This window comes from Callorhinchus milii, unplaced genomic scaffold (assembly GCF_018977255.1).
Source record: "Callorhinchus milii isolate IMCB2004 unplaced genomic scaffold, IMCB_Cmil_1.0 Scaffold1, whole genome shotgun sequence".
Classification (NCBI taxonomy): Eukaryota; Metazoa; Chordata; class Chondrichthyes; order Chimaeriformes; family Callorhinchidae; genus Callorhinchus; species Callorhinchus milii.
In genome coordinates, this window is record NW_024704742.1 from 138,461,539 (window position 1) to 138,486,296 (window position 24,758).

General features: G+C 47.1%; 1 protein-coding gene across 1 annotated transcript in view; it reads right to left on the minus strand.

The window, feature by feature from the left end:
- Window positions 1-24,758, minus strand: part of LOC103190028 (rapamycin-insensitive companion of mTOR) — an 82,505-nt gene that overhangs the window by 42,601 nt on the left and 15,146 nt on the right. Inside the window, exons 3-6 of the mRNA XM_042336190.1 lie at window positions 10,230-10,327; window positions 6,304-6,368; window positions 4,792-4,923; window positions 4,123-4,186 (exon numbers count right to left, since the gene is read on the minus strand). Coding sequence (XP_042192124.1) covers window positions 4,123-4,186; window positions 4,792-4,923; window positions 6,304-6,368; window positions 10,230-10,327 — 359 coding nt within the window. The remainder of the gene's footprint in view (window positions 1-4,122; window positions 4,187-4,791; window positions 4,924-6,303; window positions 6,369-10,229; window positions 10,328-24,758) is intronic.

Sequence of the window (24,758 nt, forward strand, 5' to 3'; positions counted from 1 at the left end):
CTCTTTGACCTTCAGCCTTCAGCTCCCCTCTCGACTCTCTACCCCCTCCTCGCTCCCTCCCTTCCCTCCCCTCACCCTGACCATTTCCCCCTTCCTCGCTCCCTCCCCTCACCCTGACCATTTCCCCCCTGCTCGGGTCCTGACCCAACTGTACAGCGCCTTGGGACGTCCTCCCGACGTGAAAGGCGCTCAATAAATGGAATCTTGTTGTTGTTGTTGTCTCCAAGCGCTTCACAGAATATACTGTAAAGTGTAGTGACTGCATATTTTGTGGGCGGAACGCGAAAGCAGATTGCGCACAGCAGCGTCCCACAAACGAACAACCGTGTTCCTACTTACTGCTGGGTAAACAGAGGCGTGTAAACAGAGTAAGGAAACTTGCCCAATGAAATGCCTCGATGTTAATTTCTATGTTAAAGTGTAATGACTGTTTTTGGGAAGAAAATGCAGAGCTGGGACCCATTCACAGCTTAGAAGTGAAAGTTTTCTATAGAATTAATGGTCAGGCCAATTGGATTAACTCCCTTCTGTTTTCCAATAGTCCTGTGATCTTTAATGTCCACCAGGACCGACTCGTATGTGTGACAATACAGTACTCGCCCAATACTGTGACCTTTGCCTTGCCCCCTCCTTTGCCTCTTTCAAGGTATATCTCAAGACCCTTCTCTTTGACCGCACCTTCAGCCCCCATTCTACCACACCCTCCCCGCCCGCCCTCCAACCCTCCTGATCCCAACCCCCAACTTGGGTCCAAGTCCCTGACTGTCTAACCCCTTAGGACATCCTCCCAACGTGAAAGGCGCTGGGTAAATGTCATTTGTGGTTGTTAGAACATCAACTACACTGTGAGCACTAGTCCCAATGTGCAGCAGGCACCAACAACCTTGTAAACACAGGAGCATTTCCATGTGTAGGTGCCATACACACAGGTGAAACTCAAGTTTACTTTGAACATTCTTAAGTATGGAGATGTGTTTCCACGTGTGGTGGACATCCGCCCGACCCCCAAAAAACACAACAACATTCCGACCAGAAGAATTAAATGCATTCAAGAGTTTTCAAGTTAAAAATAGCCAACGTTTGGTTAGGCTTTTCGATTTTGGATTTCCAGTTATAAAGATTTAGAGTAAGAGTTGACTATTATTAACCTATGTCAGTGGCAGATCAGATACGCTAATGCTCTCTTGCTTCACAGAACCTGCAAACATTACAAATGAGCTGAGTCATCGGTTAGCAGGGGAAGTTCCTGACTTTGTTTACCAGCCACAAGATGCAAATGACAAGGATTTCACTGCCTCCATCAAGTTAAACAGAACCCTCGCCTCCCCCCCGCAGAGGAACTCTGAGGTCGTTCAGTTTCCAAGAAGCCTCCTGAGGTTGCCTACTGCGGCATTCAGCTGAGAAACCACTAGACAGGATGTCCAGTCATATAGGACAGTCCCTGACACACAAAAACAAGCTGCTCTGGCAACCGCAAATCGGGTGTCGCTTGAAGTGTCTGTAGAAAAGGCACAAATACACAGTGGTGGGCAGTTTGCTTCACAGGCAAAGAGAAGCAGCAGGAGTGCAGTTTTCTTCACAGGCAGAGAGAAGCAGCAACAACAACAAGATTTCATTTATAGAGCGTCTTTCACGGCGGGAGGACGTCCCAAGGCGCTGGACAATTGGGTCAGGACCCGAGCATTGGGAGGAAATGGTCAGGGTGAGGGAAGGGTAGGGAGGGAGCGAGGAGGGGGGAAAATGGTCAGGGTGAGGGGAGGGAAGGGAGGGGGCAAGGAAGGGGTAGAGAGTCGAGAGGGGAGCTGAAGGCACGGTCAAAGAGAAAGGTCTTGAAACCGGCCTTGAAGGAGAAAGCGGCGAAGGCACTGGGGGATGGAGTTCCAGAGCCTCGGGGCTGAGAGGCTGAAGGCCCGGCCACCGATGGTAGGGCGGTTGGGGCGGGGGACGTGGAGCAGACCGGAGCCAGAGGAACGGAGGGTACGGGCAGGTAAGTAGGGGGATAGTAGGTCAGAGAGGTAGGAGGGAGCAAGGCCGTGAATGGCCTTGTAGGTGAGGGTGAGGATCTTGAATTCGATCCTCTGGGGGATGGGGAGCCAGTGGAGGCGAGCGAGGGTGAGGGGGGGAGGGTGGGGAGGTGAGGGCGAGGGGGCGAGCGATGGTGAGGGTGAGGGCGAGGGTGGGAGTGAGGGCGAGGGTGGGCGAGTGAGTGGGCGAGGGTGAGAGTGATGTGGTCCCGAAGCCTGGTGCGGGACAGTACACGAGCTGCAGAGTTCTGAATGACCTGCAGTGTGGAGGGAGGGCCGGGAAGGCCGCGAGGAGAGAGTTCCCATAGTCCAGCCTTGAGGTGATAAAGGTGTGGACCAGAGTTTCAGCCGCGTGAGGGGTGAGGTAGTGCCGTAGTCTGGCGATATTCCGGAGGTGATGGAAGGCGGTGCCAGTTGTGGTGCGGATATCAGGGAGGAAGGACAGCTCAGGGTCGAACAGAACCCCGAGGTTCCTGACCGGCTTTGAGAGGTGGAGAGTGCGGAGCTGATGGTGTCAGCGCCTGAGGTGCGGAGGCGCTGACGTGAGCCAATCAGGAGGGCCTCAGTTTTGCGCACGTTGAGCTGAAGAAAGTTGTCTCTCGTCCAGGACTCGATGACGGACAGACAGCTGTCAGGACATCGGGGGTCGTGGAGTTGAGGGTAGAGGAGGAAAGGTAGAGTTGGGTGTCATCCGCATACATGTGGAAGTTAACCCCATGTTTGCGGATGATGTCACCAAAGGGGGAGCATATAGAGGGTGAAGAGGAGGGGACCGAGGACAGAGCCCTGAGGGACACTGCACGAGACAGTGCAGGGGCTGGAGAAAAAAACGTGTGTGGGAACAAAATGAAGACGGTGGGAGAGGTACGACCTAAACCACTCAAGGACAGGGCCTTGAAGGTTGAGGTGGGAGGACAAGCGGTGGAGGATAGCGTGGTCGACCATATCGAATGCGGCCGATAGGTCGAGGAGGACGAGGAGGCAGAGGGAGCCCTGGTCACAGATGGTCAAGATGTCATTGGTGACCTTGACCAGGGTGGTTTCTGTGCTATGGGCAGCACGGAAACCCGACTGAAGGGGTTCAAATAATGCATGGGTGGAGAGGAAAGAGCGCAGCTGGGAGGCCAAAACTCTTTCAAGGACCTTGGACAGGAAGGGGAGGTTGGAGATGGGCCGGTAGCTTGATAGCTGCGACACATCAAGGGAGGGTTTTTTCAAAGTGGGAGTGATGATGGCGGTTTTTAGGGGAATGGGAACAGAGCCAGAGGAGAGGACAGGTTGATGATACCTGTGATAAGTGGGGCAAGGAGGTGGAGCTGAGAGATAAGGAGTGGAGTGGGGATGGGGTCAAGAGATCAGGAGTGCAGTTTTCTTCACAGGCAGAGAGAAGCAGCAAGAGTGCAATGTGCACCGTTGCTGCAGTGACTGCTAGCTTGGAGCAAGAAGTCGCTGCACTTTTTGCATTTAGAAATACAGACTCCACAGCCAGCCACAGAAACTAACCTTTACAGAGATTAATCATGCCTGACTGCCTCCTTTATAATAATAATCCTTACATTTGATATAGCGCCTCATCATATCTTCTAGACGTCTCAAGGCGCTTAACAGAATATACTGTAAAGTGAATTGACACTGTATATTTTGTGGGCGAAAAGCAGCAGCCAACTGCGCACAGCAGCGTCCCACAAACAGTCGTGGATTGAGTGACCAATTTTTTTAAAAAAGGGATTATTACTCGCGGAAAAGTCATCCGCCAATTGACTAACAACCAAGTTCCTATTTACTGCTGGGTAAACAGAGGCGTGGTGGAGTAAGCTCTGCCCGGGAATCAAACCTAGGTGCTCTCGCTTGTACGGTGAGTGCCTCCCACTATACTAAGGGACTCCACAGTTAAAGAGGCCCAGTCATAGTAGCTGAAGGCGAGCCATCTAAGGTGGCGCGGAGGGAACAGGGGACACAAAGCAAACCCAAGTTAGTTGAAGGCGAGTAGAGGCGAGGGAGAAAATCCTCAAATTCAGCATTAATTTGTCACAGTCCATCCACCCATCCCCCAACACACATAGCTCTACTGATGTGGGCAGCACCAGGAAATCCTTACCTTTCGAACCAATCGAAGTGCTTGTGTGCGCTCCACCTCATTACTCTGCTGTATGTCTATACACCTGAGGAAAGAGCAAAGACAGTAATAATAATAATCCTTGCATTTGATATGGCACCTTATCACATCTTCAAGATGTCTCAAAGCGTTTCACAGAATGTACTGTAAAGTGAATTGACTGTATATTTATGGGTGAAATGCGGCAATCGTGGATCGAGTGACCAACTTTTTTTTAAGGGATTATTATTACACCAATCGACTAACAACCGGGTTCCTACTTCTTGCTAAGTAAACAGATGCGTGTAGAGTAAGGAAACTCGCCCATTGTTTTGCCCTGCCCGGGAATCAAACTCGGGTCCTTTCGCTTGAGAGGCTAGTGCTCAGGTGAGGCTTGTGTTCTCTCCAGGTGCACATGCTGATAAAATCTCCTAGTTTTATCATGTCTCAATGCGCTTCATAGGCAATCGCTGTAAAGTGTAGCACGCGTGTTTACAGGCAAACGCAGCAGGCAATTTGTGCACAGCAAGGTACCGCATGCTGAGAACAAGCGATTTAGCTGGAAGATTGCTTGTCAGGAGAGACTAATAACACATGACACAGAACTCAGTGCACCCGGCGCTTCCCATCCCCATTTTCTAATGAAAGCGGACAGGATTGAAGAGCACTGACCTAGCTATTAAATAGTCCACACGCAGATTTAGCACCTTCTGTAGAATGCTGGGGTCTCGGATGAGATAGCGGAGGGCACGGAGTCCAGCTGCACGCACCTCTTTAGCTTCATTCAATAACGCTAATCGCAAGCTGCACAAAGAGGAAAAGCAGTTTTAAACTGGGTTAAAGGCACCATGATAAGCTGTTTTATTTTGTACTGAACAGTAGAACCTGAGAACATGGCCTGCGAATGAAAGGAGATAAGTTCTGAAAAGCTGCAAAAACACTATTTCAGTGAGCGAGTAGTAAACATATGGAAAAGGCTCCCTAGGGAGACAGACGATGGAAGCAGAAAGTGTTTGTTTCACAAACAAATTAGAGTTCTGTTAGGAAATAATATCTGGTGATACAATATATAGTTTGGGACACAACATGTCAAACGACTGCCAGGATGGGGGAAGGCGAACTAGATGAACCTTGGTTTTCTTTCGCCAGCAAATTCCTATGTTCTTAAAAACATTCATTTTCATTTACAATTAAAAAGTTATACTTAAAACAAAGAAGACATGCTCTTTACTGAGGCACAACATTCCACCTAGACTTAGCTTGCAAGACCATTTTGTCTTCACAAAAGTGCAGAATTGTGGAAAAGTAATAATAATGTTTGCATTTGATATAGCGCCTATTGTGTTGTTGAGATGTCTCAAAGAATTCACAGGATATACTATAAAGTGGATTGACTGTGTTTTGTGGGCGAAACGTGGTAGCCAATTGCGCAGAACAGAGTCCTACAAACAGTCGTGGATTGAATGAACAAATTATTATTATTTTTTTGCTAATTATTTCAAATTGATGGAGAGGTACTTAAAAGGAAACATTTGCAGTGTTGGGGGTAAGAGCAGGTGAGTGGGACTAGTTGGTTAGCTCTTTCAAAGAGCTGGCACAGGCACGATGGGCTGAATAGCTTCCTTCTGTGTTGTATAATTCTATGATTCTTCTACTGGCCATGAGCGGAGAGGATTTCCTTTGGCCCTTTTGCAAGGACCAGGAAAAGGCAGTGAGATGGATTTGTGGTAAAATTGCAGCTCCAGGGAGGGCTCCAGCCTACACTTTACGTATTTCTGAGCACCGTGGAGGTAGAGGCAGCTTCACAGCGGATATATCTATTTGCCAAAGCCCATCGCATGAGTACCTGGATTAGAGGCTGGTGCTGAATAAACCTGGTACATGGATGGCATTGGACTGGAACCTTGAGAACATCAAGGTGCTTGGCACATCACAAGTGGTTTTGTAAAGGTCCTCCCACTACGCTGAAGGCACTTGCTGGCCAGATAGCTGATGAGGAAACTCTGAAGCTTGGGACGATAGCTGCTGGAAGGTGTTACCTAGAGTCCTGGTTTGTGAACACACATTAGCACCTGGAATCCACCTTGATCAGAAACTCCAGAAGAGAAAAAGTGCTGGTCAGACCACACCAACCTGAGAAGGAAAACTATATAAAATTATATAAAAGAAAAATTATAAACTTACCATAAAATAATTTCTTCATAAGTAAAACCTAGTTTCTCTTCACAGTGGCCAACGTTACAGAGTAACTGTGAGTGGAAAAGAGAAGAGAGGAGAGAGTGTCAAACACAACAACCTACATTTCCACAACGCCTTTCAGGTGAAAAAAACTCCCCTGCCCATATATTTCAGTTTAAGAACATTCTGACTGCCAAGCCTGCACCAGGATTTTATTAAATAATGGCAACTCTTTGTCTTTATCTTTCTAATCACATTTCCCAACAATTTCTCCGTATTCCTTAATACCATTACTTGTGAAGACACTGATCATGTCCCTTTTAAGCACCTCAAGTGCGTGTTTTTGGCCATATGGGGGCAGTGTCTCCCACATTTTCACAGGCCGCATGTGAAGATATGTCTAGTGCTTGGTTCAGCTCTCAATTAAAACTCCTGGTAAGGTGACAAAGAGATAAAGATGATCCCAGATGATCTTAGCTTTCCAGAATATCAACTCCAGCATCTCCTCGTTACTGCATTAGATAATTCTTAAATATGTACAGTGGCCGCCTCAACTTTCCTTGTGACCACATTGTTGTTGATTCCCTTCTGTGTAGTAATAATAATAGTCCTTGAATTAGATATTTTTTTTCTTCCAGCACAAAAAGAGGCCATTCGGCCCATCGAGTCTGTGCGACTCTTTGAATAGAGCAATTAATGTCAGTCCCACTCCCCGGCCCTTTCCCCATAACCTGCAAACCCGTCCTCCTCAAATACCCGTCCACCGCGTTTTTAAAAGTAGTTATCGAATCGGCCTCGACCGCCCTTTCAGGCAATGTTCCAGATTCGAACAACTCGCTGCGTGAAAAAATTTCTTCTCACCTCCCCTCGGCTTCTTTTAGAGTCTATTTTAAATCTGTGACCTCGAGTCACCGACACTCCCACCAGTGGGAACAGTTTTTCCCTTTCTAACCTATCAAATCCCCTCATGATTTTGAAGACCTCTATTAGGTCCTCGTAACCTTCTCTGCTCCAATGAGAATAATCCCGGCCTCTCCAGCCTTTCCTCATCATCACGGTCCCTCATTCCTGGTCCCATCCTCGTAAATCTCCTCTGTACCCTTTCCAATGCCTTAACATCCTTCCTATAGTGTGGGGCCCAGAACTGGGGCAGTATTCTAACTGAGGCCTAACCAGTGTTTATATGGGTTAATCATAACCTCCTGACTCTTGTACTCTATGCCCCTATTTATAAAGCCCAGTATCCCATATGCCCTTTTTACAGCCTTATCTCCCTGTCCTGCCACCTTCAAGGATTCAGTTACCTGCCCCCCAGGTCTCTCTGTTCCTTCACCCCCCCTTAAGATTGTATTACCGCCTATATTGCCCCTCATTCTTTCTACCAAAATGCATTACTTTGCATTTCCCCACATTGAAACTCATCTGCCATGTGTCGCCCATTTTACCATCTGTCTATGTCTTCCTGCAGTCGGCTCCTATCCTTCTCACTGTTTACCCCCTCCCTAACTTTGTGTCGTCCGCAAACTTGGAAATGGTACTTGCTATACCCAAGTCCAGGTCATTTATGTATATTAAGAAGAGCAGTGGTCCTAATACCGATCCCTGGGGGACACCACTGTACACTTCCCTCCAGTCAGAAAAGCAGCCGTTCACCACAACTCTCTGCTTTCTGTCTCCCAGTGAGTTCTGGATCCGCTGCCACTGTCCCTTTTATACCATGGACTTCTATCTTTCTTACAAGTCTTTCATGTGGCACTTTGTCAAGAGCCTCATCACGTCTTCGAGATGTCTAAAGCTCTTCACAGAATATACTGTGAAGTGATTGTATATTTTGTGGGCAAAACACAGCAGCCACTTGCGCAAAGCAGTGTCCCACAAGCAGTCATGGATTGAATGACCAAATTATTACTATTTTTTTTAAGGGATTATTACCCCCGGAAAAGTGACCCGCCAATTGACTAACAACCTGGTTCCTACTTACTGAGAGGTAAACTGAGGCGTGTGGAGTATGGAAACTTGCCTAAGGTTTCACCCTGTCGGGAATCGAATCTAGGTGCTCTAACCACTGACAAAGAGATACTTCCTTGGGTCTGTCTTAAAATTGCCCTTCACACCTTCAATCTGTGCCGACCTGCTCTAAGACACTGTTCTGCGTGAAGAGCTATATGAATGCGAGTTATTATTGTATTTTCTATAATATGGAGGTGTCAGATTGGCTCAGTGAATAGTACTCTCGCCTGTGAGTCAGAAGGTTGGGAGTAAAAGCCCGATGGCAGGACTCTGAACTCATGTAGTTTAGGTTGACACTCCAATGCTGTGCTGAGGGAGCAATGCTTTGTTGGAGATGTAGTCCTTCAGGTGAGACATTAAACCGAGGTCCCATCTGTGCCTGATCAGGTGGATGTTAAAAGATCCCATGATGCTATTGGAAAAGAGTAAGGAGTTTCTCCCAGTGTCCTGGGCAACAATCCTTTATTCATGGCTATTTGTGGGACATTGTTGCGTGAAAACTAACTAACCCATTTTGCCTACAAAGTACACAGTCACTACACTTTAGAGTATATCCTATGAAGTGCTTAAGATGCCTTCCTGATGATAAAGGCGCTATATCGAATAGAATATACAGCACAGAAATAGGCCAGTCAGCTCAACTGGTTTGTGCTGGTGTTTGCACTCCACAGGAGTATCCGCCAACTACTCACGTCCTCTCGTACCCTTCTATTTGTTTCTTCTTCATGTCAAGCCCCATTTAAGATTCCAAAGCCTCTCTTTAATATGGTAATACATAAATAAGAATTGTGAGTTAACACAAAAGATGCTTTATGAAACAAAATAAGTACTTTTGACACTTGCACTCTTATTCTAACTATATTTCTCAAAGCCCTTTCTACTTAATTACTGGTAATCTTGCAAAGTATCGTTTTTCAGTTCTCTACTAAACTGTAAGGAGGCGCAAGATTTTTTTCTTAGGTTAAGGAGGCTCACTATGACAAAGTTTGAAAACTCCTGCTCCAAGAGAATGTTTAAATATTACAATGTAAGCATTATTATTATTATTAAGTATTGTTCTGAATTTACTTTGTCAATGCTGTTTATACTAATAGTTTTTCATAAGGTCCTCTTTGAGATGTCTCTCTAATAGCCTCTTTAAGAGGATGAAGAAAGAGCCCTACCTTAAGTACAACATCTTGCACTTATACAGCACTATTCAAATAAGATAATGTCTGAAAGCCCTTTACAGAGAAAATGTGGATAATAATAATCCTTGCATTTGATACAGCGCTTTTCATGTCTTCTCGACGTCTCAAAGCGCTTCACAGAATATGCTGTAAAGTGAATTGACTATATATTTGTGGGCGAAACGCGGCAGCCAATTGTGCACAGCAGCGTCCCACAAACAGTCGTGGATTGTAAATGACCAATTTATTATTGTTTTGGAGGGATTATTATCAGCCGTGTGAAGTAAGGAAACTTGCCCAAGGTTTTGCCCTGCCTGGAGTTGAACCCAGGTGTCTCACTTGCAAGGCGAGTACTCTAACCACTAAGCTACAGGACTCCAAAGAGGATCCCTGAGGAAAGTTGGGGGAGGGGAAAACAGGGGTAGGAGAGAGGTAACTAAATGTATAGGTTCAAGAGGTAGGGTCTGGAAGTAAGTTCCAGAGGGAGAGAGAGAGAGAGAGGCAACACAGCTGAAAGCTGAACCACCATTTTGCCTTTGTCTGTAAAAGGGGTGAGCCATAAGGATGGATAATACAGTGATTGATAATCTGTCAGATTTAATATCACTTGAGCTGTTGGTCAGCGCATCTAATCATTCCTCATAGCTCATCAACTGAAGATCACATTGATGGCCATTCTCCTCGGTAATGCCTGTTGGAGGTGTAAATGGCCACTGGAAGATGCTGACATCAGGGCAAGTCTCTGGCAAGTACCTTGACAAAGTTGTTCAGGTGACCCAGCTTCCGCATGTTAGATACCCCCTGGGGCTTGGCCACATTCTGCAGGATCTCGCGCAGGTTGTCCTCAGGTTCTACAACAAACGGGAAATAAGACAAAACATTTGAAAATAGAAAATATTAAATGGAATATGGGGCAATAAATGGGTAACTCGTATATTGAGTTATTACCCCTGTAAAAGTGATCTGCCAATCGGCTAAAAAACGGGTTCATAATTACTGCTAGGTAAACAGAGGAGTAAGGAAACAAGTAAGGAAACTTGCCTGAGGTTTCATCCCACGTTTTCCAACCTGGGTCCTCTCGCTTGCAAGGCGAGTGCTCTAACCATTAAGCTACAGGACTCCACTGTACATTGAATCCAGCCACTAGGAAGTGCTACACTATAACCAGCCAAGAATGTACAGGAGTGAGTAGTGGGGAGTGAGGGAACTCCAGAATGCTTTCCCTCATGTCCTATGAACACGCAGTAGCTTGCTACTGAAGCTTCTGGTAAAAGCACATAGGAGCTTGGGGAAGCATGAGCTTGATCCCACGCCCAGCCCGAAAGGACCAACATATTCAGTTCCCTGTGTCAGTCAGCAACTTAAAACTATTTATAGTCTGTGCATCATGTATATGTAAATGCAGAGCACGAGCTTGAGAAACTACCCTGCAATAAGTTTTATCGAGTTTTGTGGAGACCTGTAGCTCAGTGGTTAGAGCCCTCGCCTCGCAAGCGAGAGGACCTGAGTTTGATTCCCGGGCAGGGGGTGAGCTTCGGGCAAGTTTCCTTGCCTCACACACCGCTGTTTACCAGCAGTCAGTAGGAACCCAGTTGTTAGTCGATTGACGGATCACTTTTTTGGGAGTAATAATCCCTTCAAAAACGAAAAATTATAATTTGGTCACATAATAATTAATTAGTTAATTAAGTGACCAAATTATAATTAACAACAACAACAACAACAAGATTCCATTTATAGAGCGCCTTTCACGTCAGGAGGACGTCCCAAGGCGCTGCACAGTTGGGTCATGACCCGAGCAGGGGGAAATGGTCAGGGTGAGGGGAGGGAAGGGAGGGAGCGAGGAGGGGGAAATGGTCAAGGTGAGGGAGGAAGGAGGAGAGAGGAGGGGGAAATGGTCAGGGTGAGGGAGGAAGGGAGGGAGCGAGGAGGGGGGAAATGGTCAGGGTGAGAGGGGGGAAGGGAGGGAGAGAGGAGGGGGGAAATGGTCAGGGTGAGGGGAGGGAGGGAGCGAGAAGGAGGAAGAGAGTCGAGAGGGGAGCTGAATGCACGGTCAAAGAGAAAGGTTTTGAGACCGGCCTTGAAGGAGGAAAGGGAGGAAGCAAGGCGAAGGCACTGGGGATGGAGTTCCAGAGCCTGGGGCTGAGAGGCTGAAGGCCCGACCACCGATGGTAGGGCGGTTGGGGCGGGGGACGTGGAGCAGACCGGAGCCAGAGGAACGGAGGGTACGGGCAGGTAGGTAGGGGGATAGTAGGTTGGAGAGGTAGGAGGGAGCAAGGCCGTGAATGGCCTTGTAGGTGAGGATGAGGATCTGGAAATCAATCCTCTGGGGGATGGGGAGCCAGTGGAGGCGAGCGAGGGTGGGAGTGATGTGGTCCCGAAGCCTGGTGCGGGACAGTACACGAGCTGCAGAGTTCTGAATGACCTGCAGCTTGTGGAGGAGGTGGCGGAGGCCGGCGAGGAGAGAGTTTCCATAGTCCAGCCTTGAGGTGACAAAGGCGTGAACCAGGGTTTCAGCAGCGTGAGGGTGAGGTAGTGCCGTAGTCTGGCGATATTTCGGAGGTGATGGAAGGCGGTGCCAGTTGTGGTGCGGATGTGAGGGAGAAAGGACAGCTCAGGGTCGAACAAAACGCCGAGGTTCCTGATGGCTTTGAGAGGTGGAGAGTGCAGCCTTGGATGCTGATGGTGTCGGCGCCTGAGGTGCGGAGGCGCTGACGTGAGCCAATCAGGAGGGCCTCGGTTTTTCGCACGTTGAGCTGAAGAAAGTTGTCTCTCGTCCAGGACTCGATGTCGGACAGGCAGCTGTCAGGACATCGGGGGTCGTGGAGTTGAGAGTAGAGGAGGCTGAAGGCCCGACCACCGATAGTAGGTCACTTAATTAAGTGACCACATTGTAATGAATGAATGAATTATACTGTTTGTGGGACACCAATGTACACAACTGACTGCCGTGTTTCGCTCACGAAGGCGCGGCCGCCGATGGCGGAGTGGAGGATTCGAGGGAAAGGAGGAGGCCGGAGCCAGCAGAGAAGAGGCAGCCGGTAGTCCTGTGCGGAGAGAGGAGGTTAGAGAGGTGGGGGAAAGGAATGGAGGGTTTAAGCACTAGGGTGAGGATCTTGAAGTCGATCTGCTCTGTGACAGGGAACCAGTGGAGTTTGGCAAGGAGTGGAGTAATCGGGGTATGGAGTTTGGTGCGGGTGAGAATGCGGGCGGCGGTACCCACTACCTCCACTCGACTGATCCGGAATCCTGCATGTCCCCTGTGCTCTCCGTTCCAACATAGGTAGCCACGCTTTCAGCCACTACGTCCTGAAACTCTGGAACACTCTTCCTCTATCCCCCCACCTTGCCCCCTCCTTCCCAACTTCAAATCATGCCTGAAGACCTTCCTCTTCGACCGTGCCTACGGTCACCTCCCCCCGGCTCGGCATCGTGCTCCATCACTGTCAAGCTCTGGGATGCTACCCTGTGTGAGGGGCGCTATATAGCAAGTTGCGGTTGTTGTTAAAATACGTCTCTTCAATTGCGCTTTCGGTCATCTTCCCTCTCCGCCCTTCCTGAGCTCCTCCCCCCCAGCCTGGGCTCAGTCAGCTTTGTGATTCCCTTCGAGGAGTTCTTTAAATGCGAAAAGTATTGTGTAAATAGAGATGAATGTTGTACCAATTGCTCCGGTTACAGTGTAATAATAATAATAATCCTTGCATTTGATATAGCGCTTTTTACGTCAGGAGGACGTCCCAAAGCGCTTCACAGAACACACTGTAAAGTGAATTGACTGTATATTTGTGGGCGAACGCGGCAGCCAATTGCGCACAGCAATGTCCCACAAACAGTCGTAGATTGAAAATGACCAATTTATTATTGTTTTTGGTTTTTGGAGGGATTATTATTAGGCTGTGTGTGGAGTAAGGAAACTTGCCCAAGGTTTCCCCCTGACTGACCCCCCGGGGATTGAACTCGGGTCTCTCACTTGCAAAGCGAGTGCTCTAACCACTGAGCTACAGGACTCCACACCACCTAGTGGCCAGTTACAGTGTAGCATCTTCTAGTAGTAGTAGTAGTAGTAAATCAGGAACCAGCACAGTGCAAAACATATAACGATCCTTGCATTTGATAGTGCGCCTTATTATGTCTTCGAGATGTCTCAAAGGGCTTTACAGGATATACTGTAAAGTGAATTGACTATACTTTGTGGGCGATACGAGACAGCAAATTACACACAGCAGTGTCCCACAAACAGTCGTGGATTGAGTGACCGAAATATTTTTTTTAAATTTTGAAGGGATTACAATCTGCCAATCTGCCAATTGACTAAAAACCGGGTTCCTACTTATTGATAGGTAAACAGATGCGTGTGGAGTAAGGAAAGTTGCCCGGGAATCAAACCCAGGTCTTCCCGCTTGCGAGGCGACTGCTCTACAACAACAACAAGATTGCATTTATAGAGCGCCTTTCACGTCGGGAGGACGCCCCACCAAGGCACAGGACTTTTATTACATCAGACGAACATCAAAAAATGCTTCGCAGAATTTACTGCAATGCGTAGTGATTATGTACATTGTAGGTGAAAGCAGCAGCGAATTTTTGCTGCTGGCGAGAAAGCATTGCGTTGAAGCTACATTCAACAATTTTGCTTCTCGAGGGCATTTGTGGAGTCCTGTAGCTCAGTGGTTACAACACTTGCCCCGCAAGCAAGAGGACCTGGGTTCGATTCCCGGGCAGGGCAAAACGTTGGGCCAGTTTCCTTATTCCTCACGCCTCTGTTTACCAGCAGTCAGTAGGAATCCACTAATGTTTAAATCACTCCATTCCTTGGCACCCCTCTCTCTAACCTCCTCTCTCCCCACAGCAGTACCCACTTACTCCGCTCTACTGGGTCCGGCCTCCTCCGTGTCCCCTGAATCCTCCGCTCCACCATTGGCGCCCCTGCCTTCAGCCACTATTCCCCGAAACTTTGGAACTCCCTCATTGAACCCCTTGGCCTCGCTCCCTCCTTCCCCATCGTCAGGTCGCGCCTGAAAACTTTGCCCTTCGACCGCGTCTACGGTCACCTTCCCCCATCCCCTGGCTCGGCCTCGGGCTCCGCCATTGTTAAGCTCTGAGATGCCGCCCGGCGTGAAGAGCGTCATATAAGTGCAAGTTGTTGTTGTTGTTAGTTGATTGATCACTTTTCCGGTTGTAATAATCCCTTAAAAAAAACTAATAATAATTTAGCCACTCAATCCAGAAGTGCTATGCTTAATTGACTGCCGCGTTTTGCCCACGAAATATACAGTCAATTCACTTTACAGCATATTCTGTGACACGCTTTGAGATGCCTCAAAGATGTGAGAAGGTCCAAAATCAAATGCAAGGGTTATTATTATTATTAATGGCAATAGTTACAATCTCTAGCTGTCTGCCTACCCCACATCTAGTCCCTTTGCTCTTCTGGCTGCAGCCTCCTGGACATCCCTCGTCCCCTCCACTCCACCATTGCAGCCATGTTTTCAGCCACTACTCCCCGAAACTAAGGAACTCTGTGTCTCAATCCCTTCACCTTGCCTCCTCTTTGCCTGAGTTCCGATTACACCTGAAGACTTTCCTCTTCAACCATGCCTACGGTAACCTCCCTCCCCGGCTCGGTATCAAGCTCTGCCACTGTTAAAGTGCTCTGAGACACTAGCCCACATGAAGGCCCTATATAAATACAAGTTGTTGTTGTTAAAGATCCCACAACACTATTGGAAAAAAGAAGAAAAAGTTGATTATTCAGTTCATGGCTGTATGTGGGACTTTGGTGTGTGCAAAATGGCTGCCATGTTTGCTAACAAACATACAGTCACCTCCCTTGACAATAATTATAATACAAAAATAATCCTTGCGTTTCATTTATAGCCTTATCATGTCACGTGAGAGACATTTTTCAAAGTGAAAGGTGTTATAAATATGTAATTTGTTTCTTCTTCCTTTGTTAAAGTCACCTTGAAATTCTCCTGCAACTTCCCACACCCGTTCCTTTCATTAGAAACAAGCCTGGGGGTGCTGTTAGTATGGGGTGGGGAGTGAAATCAGGAGGCAGTTTTTCACCCTAAGGGTGGTAGAAATCTGGAACTCTCTCCCCCAAAAGGCTGTGGAAGCTGAATCCATTCACATTTTCAAGACTGAGGTGAATAGATGTTTGTTAGGGTATCAAGGGATATGGGGCAAGGGCGGATAATTGGAGTTGAGGTACAGATCAGCTATGATCTATTAGAATAGTGGAATAGGCTTGAGGGGCTGAATGGCCTCCTCCTGTTCCTATGAGACACCAACACTCCTGGTGTGGTGCAGAATACCGGAAATCAAGCAGTAATGTTTCGGTTGCCAACGTGCCTACATTTTTGAGTCGCTGCCCAAAAATACTCTCAGTTGCCACGGACTCTTGACTCGGAGTAGCCTGTGAAATTCCGTGTGGCCAGGCTCCAACATTATTTTAGAACTTGGCTCCCGCTCTGTTATTTGCAGCCCAGCCAAAAGCGCCCGGCCAAAGTCATTAGCTCCAGGGGTTGTTAGTCAGAAAACAGAAGCCCTTTCATAATTGTTTACTGATCGTATTATTCCATTGGGATACAGTTAACTCAATCTCTGAGGAGTTAAATTCTATAATAATAATAATCCTCAATACAATCCCTATAATGTCAATGATGCCAAAGTGCTTCACAAGGAAATGCTGTCTATGACTGTATTTGTAGGCAAAAGTGGCAGCCATTATTAATACAACGATCGAAGCTCCACAAACAGTCATGAATCAATGGAGGATTGTTGATCTGGACATCAGGAGAAATTTCCTTTTCCACTGGATCAACCCACTACCCACTCCCTCCGATCGACTGGTTCTCGCCTCTTAATAATAATAATAATTAATCCTCGCATTTGATATAGCGCTTTTCACGTCGGGAGGACGTCCCAAAGCGCTTCACAGAACACACTGTAAAGTGAATTGACTGTATATTTGTGGACGAACGCGGCAGCCAATTGCGCACAGCAATGTCCCACAAACAGTCGTAGATTGAAAATGACCAATTTATTATTGTTTTTGGTTTTGGAGGGATTATTATTAGGCTCTGTGTGGAGTAAGGAAACTTGCCCGAGGTTTCGCCCTCTGCCTGGAATTGAACTCAGGTCTCTCACTTGCAAAGCGAGTGCTCTAACCACTGAGCTACAGGACTCCACTCTTGCATATCCCTCGTGCCCCCCGTTCCACCATCGGTGGCAGCGCTTTCAGCCACTACGCCCCGAAATTCTGGAACACTCTTCCCCTATCCCTCCGCCTTGCCCCATCCTTCTCCATCTTCAGATGACCCTCCTCTTCGACCATGCCTACGGTAACTTCGCCTGTCTCCCGACTCAGCATCAGGCTCCGTCACTGTTAAGAGCTCTGGGACATTACCATGTGAGGGGTGCAAGCTATTGTTGTTATGACATTGTAGAGATCCCCCACTGCTGTACTGAAGTTTCAGCCGACACTTTGAACTCTCAATTCCTGATGTGGGACTTGAACCCCAAATCTTATAATAATAATAATTTGATATAGCATCTTATCATGTCTTTGAGACGTCTCAAAGCGCTTCACAGAACATATTGTAAAGTGAAATGACTGTATATCTTGTGGGCGAAATGCGGCAGCCAATTGCACAGTAGTGTACCACAAACAGAGGTGGATTGAGTAACCAAATTATTATTATTATTTTTTAAAATTTTTGAAGGATTATTACCCCCGGAAATGCGATCCGCCAATCGATTGACAATTAAGAGTCCTACATACTGCTAGGAAAACAGGCATGTGGAGTAATGAAACTTGCCCAACATTTCACACTGCTAGGATTCGATCCCAGGTCTCCCACTTGCGAGGTGAGCGCTCTAACCACTAAGCTACAGGACTTCAGATGCAGAGCCGAGAGTGTTCCCAACCAGAGTAGGCTGCCCCATGGAGATAGGGTTAACTCGTTCTCTCAATGCCAACAGCAACCTCGGCCTCCAGTATTCAGCACAGAAATGCAGCCACAGCAACAAATGACCATCCCAGTCCAACGTACAAACATTTTGGCATTTATAAAACTCTTATTGTGTTGGCTAACGCCACCCTGCTCCGACAGAAAGAAAGAGGCCAAGCAATGCTAATGCGCAATGACAGAAAGAATTCAGATGGTGTGTGGCCCCCATTCAGCCACCAGACAGTCAGACCTCACAGTGCCAGTCAGTTCCAGACACAGCCAGAGACGCGTGCTTGTGTTATTGGAATCTGTTGGGTGGGAGGGGGGGGGTTATTTTCTGATAACAACAGCAATGTCATTCCCAGTGCAGTTAATAATGATCATCATCCTCTGCTCAGTAGGTTCCGGCCCCCACGTTGCTCTCCACACCATCAGCGGGTAGGACCTTCAGCCACTCTGCTTCCACCTCTCGCAACTCCATCCTACAGTCCCTTCGCCTCACTCCCTCCCTTGCCTCCTTCAAGGCCCTGCTCTCCGACCGGACTTTTGGTCACCCTCCTACTCCTACCCTCCCTGCCTCCACCCCTACTGATTCCAACTTCCTGCTTATGTCCAAATCACTGACTGTCCAGTGCCTTGGGACATACACCCGGTAAAAGGTGCTTTGTAAATGTAATTTGTTGTTGTTGCATTTGATATACTGCCTATAATATTGAAACATCCTAAAGCGCTTCTCAGGCAATTACTGTCAAGTGTAGTTTATAGGCAAGATCCCACAAATAGCTGTGGGATGAATGACCTATTGATCTGTAAAATTATCAGTCAGGATCTTGGGAGAAATTCCCTTCTTTTCCAAAAATGTTGCAGGATCTTTAACATCCACCTGAACAAACTGACAGAACATCTAATCTGACAGTCAGCACCTCCAGCAATGCATTGCTCCCTCAATACTGTACTAGGGTGTCAGCCTGGACTGTGAGCTCAATGTCCCAGCAAGGCTGGAACCCACAATTTTCTGACCAGGAGGCGACGGTGTAAGTGACTAATAATAATAATCCTTGCATTCGATAATAATAATAATCCTTACATTTGATATAGCGCTTTTCACGTCTTCTAGACGTCTCTAAGCGCTTCACAGAATATACTGTAAAGTGAATTGACTGTATAGTTGGGGGCGAACGCGGCAGCCAATTGCGCACAGCAGCGTCCCCACAAACAGTCGTGGATTGAAATGACCGATTTATTATTTTTTTGTTGTTTTTTTTGGAGGGATTATTATGCTATTACGCCTCATGACGCCTTCGAGCCGTCTCAAAGCGCCTCACAGAATATACTGTAAAGTGAATCGACTATATTTTGTGGACTGTATTTTATGCAGCAGCCACTTGCGCGCAGCAGTGTCCCACAAAGAGTCGTGGATTGAGTGACTAAATTATTATTATTATTTATTTATTTTGGAAGGGAAAAGTGATCCGCCAATCAACTAACAACCAGGTTCCTAATTACTAATAGGTAAACAGATGCGTGTAGAGTAAGGAAACTTGCCTAAGGTTTCGCCCCGTCCGGGAATCGAACCCAGGTCTCTCGCTTGGGAGGCACAGGACTCCACTTTGCCAAATGTTTGTTTGATGCAGACAGTGCCCTTGAAGCTGCAGCCTTTTTCTCCTTTGTCGTTTAGTATCTCTCGAAAATTGACGCACTGTTTTGAGCGTCTATCAGCAGAAACTGAAATTATGTTTCCCTGATGGAAAGAACTCAATCCAACACTGCAACACCCAAACTGACGAGTTTCTAGCTCTGAAGCATTCTTCCAAGCAGTTGGTACTATAGTTCTAATGTGATTTGTGGCTGAGCTGGTTTAAATATTGGAAACTAATAGGAAGAACTTTTTTGTAGCTCCTTTTCCTTTGAAACGGTTCAATACCAACAACAAATGACATTTGTATAGCGCCTTTCACGTCGGAAGGACGGCCCAAGGTGCTGGATAGTAAGGGATTCGCACCCGCGCTGGGGGTTGAGATCCGCAGGGGTGGAGAACAGGGAGGGCGTGGGTAGGAGGGTGACCCAAGGTGTGGTCGAAAAGGAGGGTCTTGAGACGTGTTTTGAAGGAGGCAGGGTAGGGAGCGAGGCGAAGGGACTGTGAAATGGAGTTCCCAAGGGTGGAGTCCTGTAGCTCAGTGGTTAGAGCACTCGCTTTGCAAGCGAGAGACCTGAGTTCAATTCCAGACAGGGCGAAACCTTGGGCAAGTTTCCTTACTCCACACGCTTAATAATAAAATAAAACAAAACAAATAAAAATAATAAATTGGTCATTTTCAATCCGCGACTGTTTGTGGGACATTGCTGTGCGCAATTGGCTGTCGCGTTTCGCCCACAAATATACTGTCAATTCACTTTACATTCTGTGAAGCGCTTTGAGACGTCTAGAAGATGTGAAAAGCGCTATATCAAGTGCAAGAATTATTATTATTATTATTAGAGGCTGAAGGCCCAACCACCAATGGTGGGGCGGGGGACGTGGAGCAGGCTGGAGTCTGCTGAGCGCAGAGAGAGGACAGGTCGATATGTCATCAAAGCTCTTTACACAGTAACTCTGTTTTTGTAGGCAAACAGCATTTGGTGCACAAGAAAGACCCGCAGACAGTGATGACCAATTTATCTAGAGCAAGAATGGCCAACTTGTGGTCAATGGGCCAAATATGTACAATAGTCACGGGCTGCATGGGACTGCAGGTTGGCCATCCCTGACCTGGAAGATTGCCAGCAAGGACACCAGGAGAAACTCTTTCTTTTTCCAATAGTGTCATGGGATATTTAATGTCCACCCAAAGAACAAGACGGGACCTTGTAGCATTGCCCCAATACTGCACTAGATCGTCATCCTAGACTGTGAGATCAAGAACCCAATGTGATGTTTAATCCCATGACCTTCTGCCCCAGACGAGACAGTGCTCCCCATAGAGACACCTGCCAATACTGCAAAAGTTCATTGCAGCAGTGCCTTCAATACGAGAGCTTCTGACACGTTTCATTGCTCACCCAAACGAAGTGTGTGCAGTGAAGCTCGCTTACACCAGCTTGTCTGGCTCATCAGCCAGACTTGAGAGGTGCAGACATATCCTCAACCCAGTGAGCCAAAACACAACCGGTTTTAGCCAGACAAGTACCAGGTGTCTGGTTTACTCAGTTGGTAGCAAGCCCTACATTGGAACCTGAGCTCACAGTCCAGGCTGACACTCCAACAGAACACTGGGTTGGTTCTGTCCTTCAGATGGAGTCCTGTAGCTTAGTGGTTAGAGCACTCACCTCGCAAAGCAAGAGGACCTGGGTTCAATTCCCAGGCAGAGCAATATTGTTAAGCGAGTTTCCTTACTCCACATGCCCCTGTTTACCTAGCAGTAAGTCTCAACCAGGTTGTTAGTCGATTGATAAATCGCTTTTCCGAGTGTAATAATCCCTTCAAAGTAATAAAATAAATTTAAACAAAATAATAATTGGGTCACTCAATCCATGACTGTTTTTTGGGACACTGCTGTATACAATTGGCTGCCATGTTTTGCCCACACAAATATACAATATATCCTGCAAAGAGCTTTGAGATGTCTTAAAGATGTGATAAGGCGCTATATCAAATGCAACAACAACTTGGATTTATATAGCGCCCTCCAAGCCGGACGGCCTCTCAGAGCGCTTCACAATCACGGATCCCGGGGCCGAGCCAGGGGTTAAATGCAAGGATTATAATTATTAAACCTGTTCCTTCAGATAAATTTTTGAAGAATTAGTGACACTATTGGAAAAGGAAGTTTTTTTCCCAGTGTCCTGACCAACAATCTTCAGATTAATTGATGATTAACTTCCTAGGTGTTTAATGGGAGTTTCCTGTGTTCAAAGTGCTGTTGTGTTTGCCTACAAATACAGCTGTCACATTTGACAGTTGGAGAGAGGTCAGAAGGTGTTTCTTCATTCAGAGGGTTAGTAGGATTTGGATGCTGCTGAGGATGAATCAATAGAATCATTCAAAGGGGAACTGGGCAGTAAAAACACAAGGGCTATAATCCTTGCACTTGATTTAGCGCTTTATCGCATTGTTGAGACGACAACGACAACTTGCATTTATATAGCGCCCTTCACCTGGAGTGCTTGACAGTGGCGGAGTCTGACCCTGATCTAGGGGGAGGGAGCGGGGAGGTGACCATAAGCACGATCAAAAAGGAAGCTCTTTAGGCCTGATTTGAAAGTGGGGATGGAGGAGGCAAGGCGGAAAATTAAGGAAGAGAGTTTCAGAGTTTCGGGGTGTAGTGACTGAAGGCATGACCACCAATGATGGAGCGGAGGGGACGAGGCTAGAGCCAGCGGAGCGGAGACAGTGGATGGCGGAGTGTGGGGTAAGCAAATCGACTAGGTAGGGATGTGCGAGGGCAGGAAGGGATTTCAAAACGAGTGAGAGTGAGAAATGTCTTAAAGCACTTCACCAAATATACGGTAAAGTGTAATGACTGCATATTTTGTGGGCGATACATCAATAACAACTTGCACTTATATAGCACCCTCCACGCAGGATAGCGTCTCAGAGCGCTTGACAGTGGCGGAATCTGACCCTGATCCAGGGGGCAGCCAGTTGCGCAAAGCAATGTCCCACAAACAGTAATGGATTGAAAAGCAATTTTTTTTTTGATCGGATTATTATCCACGGAAAAGAGATCCACCAATCGACTAACTGGTTCCTATTTACTGCTACGTAAACAGGTGTGCGGAGTAAGGAAACTTGCCCACTGTTTCATCCTGCTGGGAATCTACAGGACTCCACTAGGGTTATGTTGTACAAGTTGGATTACAAGAGGAATTCATTAGAAAAACGGGTACCAGTCACAGCTATGACAGCCCAAACAGCCTCCTCCTGTGCTGAAAGTGTCTGTTGGTTATTTGGTATAAAGTTATTTGGTATAAAGTTGTGCTCAGATCGAGAGGCTGAGAGGCTCGATATGGCTTTGTTTTGGGGTGTTCTATTAATTGATTACTTCAAAGAACCTGGGTGGAACCACACTGAACTTACATTTACTTTCACTTGCTTGTTGACTGATTCTGCAGCTTTTCTGAGAATCCTAGATCTACTATATCTTGACTGCCTCATTAACTGACCAATAACTGTTGAGAGATGTCAGAAGTGTGACAAAAATTTCTGGCCATGCACCAACTTTGACCTCACCTTCTTTTCTGAGAACGATGTTTTTCTACTGTTAAATTGCTTAGTCCTGTGGCCTAGTGGTTAAAGCACTCGTGATTGTCTCATCTTTAAAATGTGACGAGGCGTAATATCAAATGCAAGGATTATTATTTATTATGAAGTATTTTGCTTTATACACCAGACATGGTAAAATATTACTCCCTGCAATGTGGCATGCAAGAAGGGCACAGGACAATTCTGTTTATTTCGTGGTGACGTATCTACAACAAGAACAAATTGCATTTACACAGCGCCTTTCATGAAGGGAGGATGTTCCAAGGAGCTGGATATAGAGGGTTTGCACCCCTGGATTCACCAGGGGTGGGGATTAAGGAAGGTGGAGGTTTTGAGAAGAGGAAGGTCTTGAGACGGACCTTGAAAGGAGGCAAGGAAAGGGGCAAGGCGAAGCAATGGCATGATAGAGTTCCAGAGAGCTGGGGCAGTTAGTCTGAAAGCCCAACCATGAATGGTGGGGCGGGCAGGATGGGGTAATGGAAGCAGGCTAGTTAGTACCTGCCAAGCGGAAGGTTTAAGAAAGTAGCAGAAGTACGATGGGGAAAGACTGTGGAGGATTTAAAGGTGAGGAAATCTAGACCTTGTCCTTCTTCTCTATATCAGTGGGTATAATTAGGAACTCACATGCACAGCTCAGCTACAAGTGAAGTTCAATGGGAAACAAATTTAACTCATCTATACGTTTTGGTCAGCCAGGTGTCTGACAGAAACCAATCACCATGCTTAAGAGTATCCAAACCAAACAGAGTTCTAAAAAAAATAATAATTTGATCACTCAATCCACGACTGTTTGTGAGACAGCGTCGTGTTTCGCCCACAATATGTACTGTCAATTCACTTTACAGTATATTCTGTGAAGCGCTCCGAGACATCTTGAAGACATGATAAGGCGCTATATCAAGTGCAAGGATTATTATTATTACATATGTATCCTAGTGCGTCAATGACTAGGTAATCATTTAACATTTGACAAGCGCAGGTTTGAGCCAAGACTTAGTGGATACTAAGTCATAGGTACTCCATGAAAGCTCCCTGGTGAGCAACACAACTCAGCTTGAAATCATTAGCACCATCCTCCCTCCCAACCACCCACAGCTCCGACAGCTCTATCCACTGAGTTTTTTCACTGGATGGAGGTGTGGAACACGACAATATGGGCGCTTCAACATTTCGTAGAGTAATGCAGGACACAGATACTTGGTAAGTAAAATATTGAAAGGGTGTATGGTGATAATGCAGGGAATTAAGTGCTCTGGGACACTATCCCGCGTAAAGGGTGAAATTTAAATCCATGTTATGTTTAAAAATTGGGGGGGGGGGGGGGGGGGGGGGAGCGAGAGCGATGGTCAGCAGAGTATCTGACACATGTGACACACTGCGTGTATACACGCACTCATAACATCCAGGCTTGACTATGCAAACTCCCTCCATAAGCTGCAGATCATCCAGAACTCTGCAGTCCGTGTCCTCTCCCGTACCAAGCTCCGCAACCCTATTCCCGCACCTGACTTCACTGGCTTCCCATCACACAGATGATACAGTTCAAGATCCTGGCGCTCACTTTCAAAGCCCTCCATGGCCTTGCTTCCTCCCAACTCTGCGACTTCCTAACCCCTTATCAACCTGTCCACTCCCCCAACTCAGCAGGCTCTGTCTGGCTCCTCGTCCCCAGTCCCGGGCCGCCCCACCATTGGTGGGCCTTCAGCCACTCTGTCCCCACCCTCTGGAACTCCATCCCGCAGTCCCTCTGCCTCGCCCCCTTCCTTGCCTACTTTAAGACCCGTCTCAAGAACCTCCTCTTAGACCGTGCCCTCGGTCACCCTCCTTCTCACCCTGGCCCCCTCCCCGATCCCGAGCTTGGGTCCAAAACACTGATTGTCCAACGCCTTGAGACATCCTCCGACAACAAAGGCGCTATACCAATTTAATTTTGTTGTTGTTTTGTTGTAGGTAAAGAGGAGTGTGGAGGAAGGAAACTTGCCCAATGTTTCACCCTAAAACCTAACCCAGGTCCTCCCGCTTGTGAGGGGAGTGCTCTAACCACTAAGCTACAGGATCTCTACCGCTATAGCAGGGATCACTCGA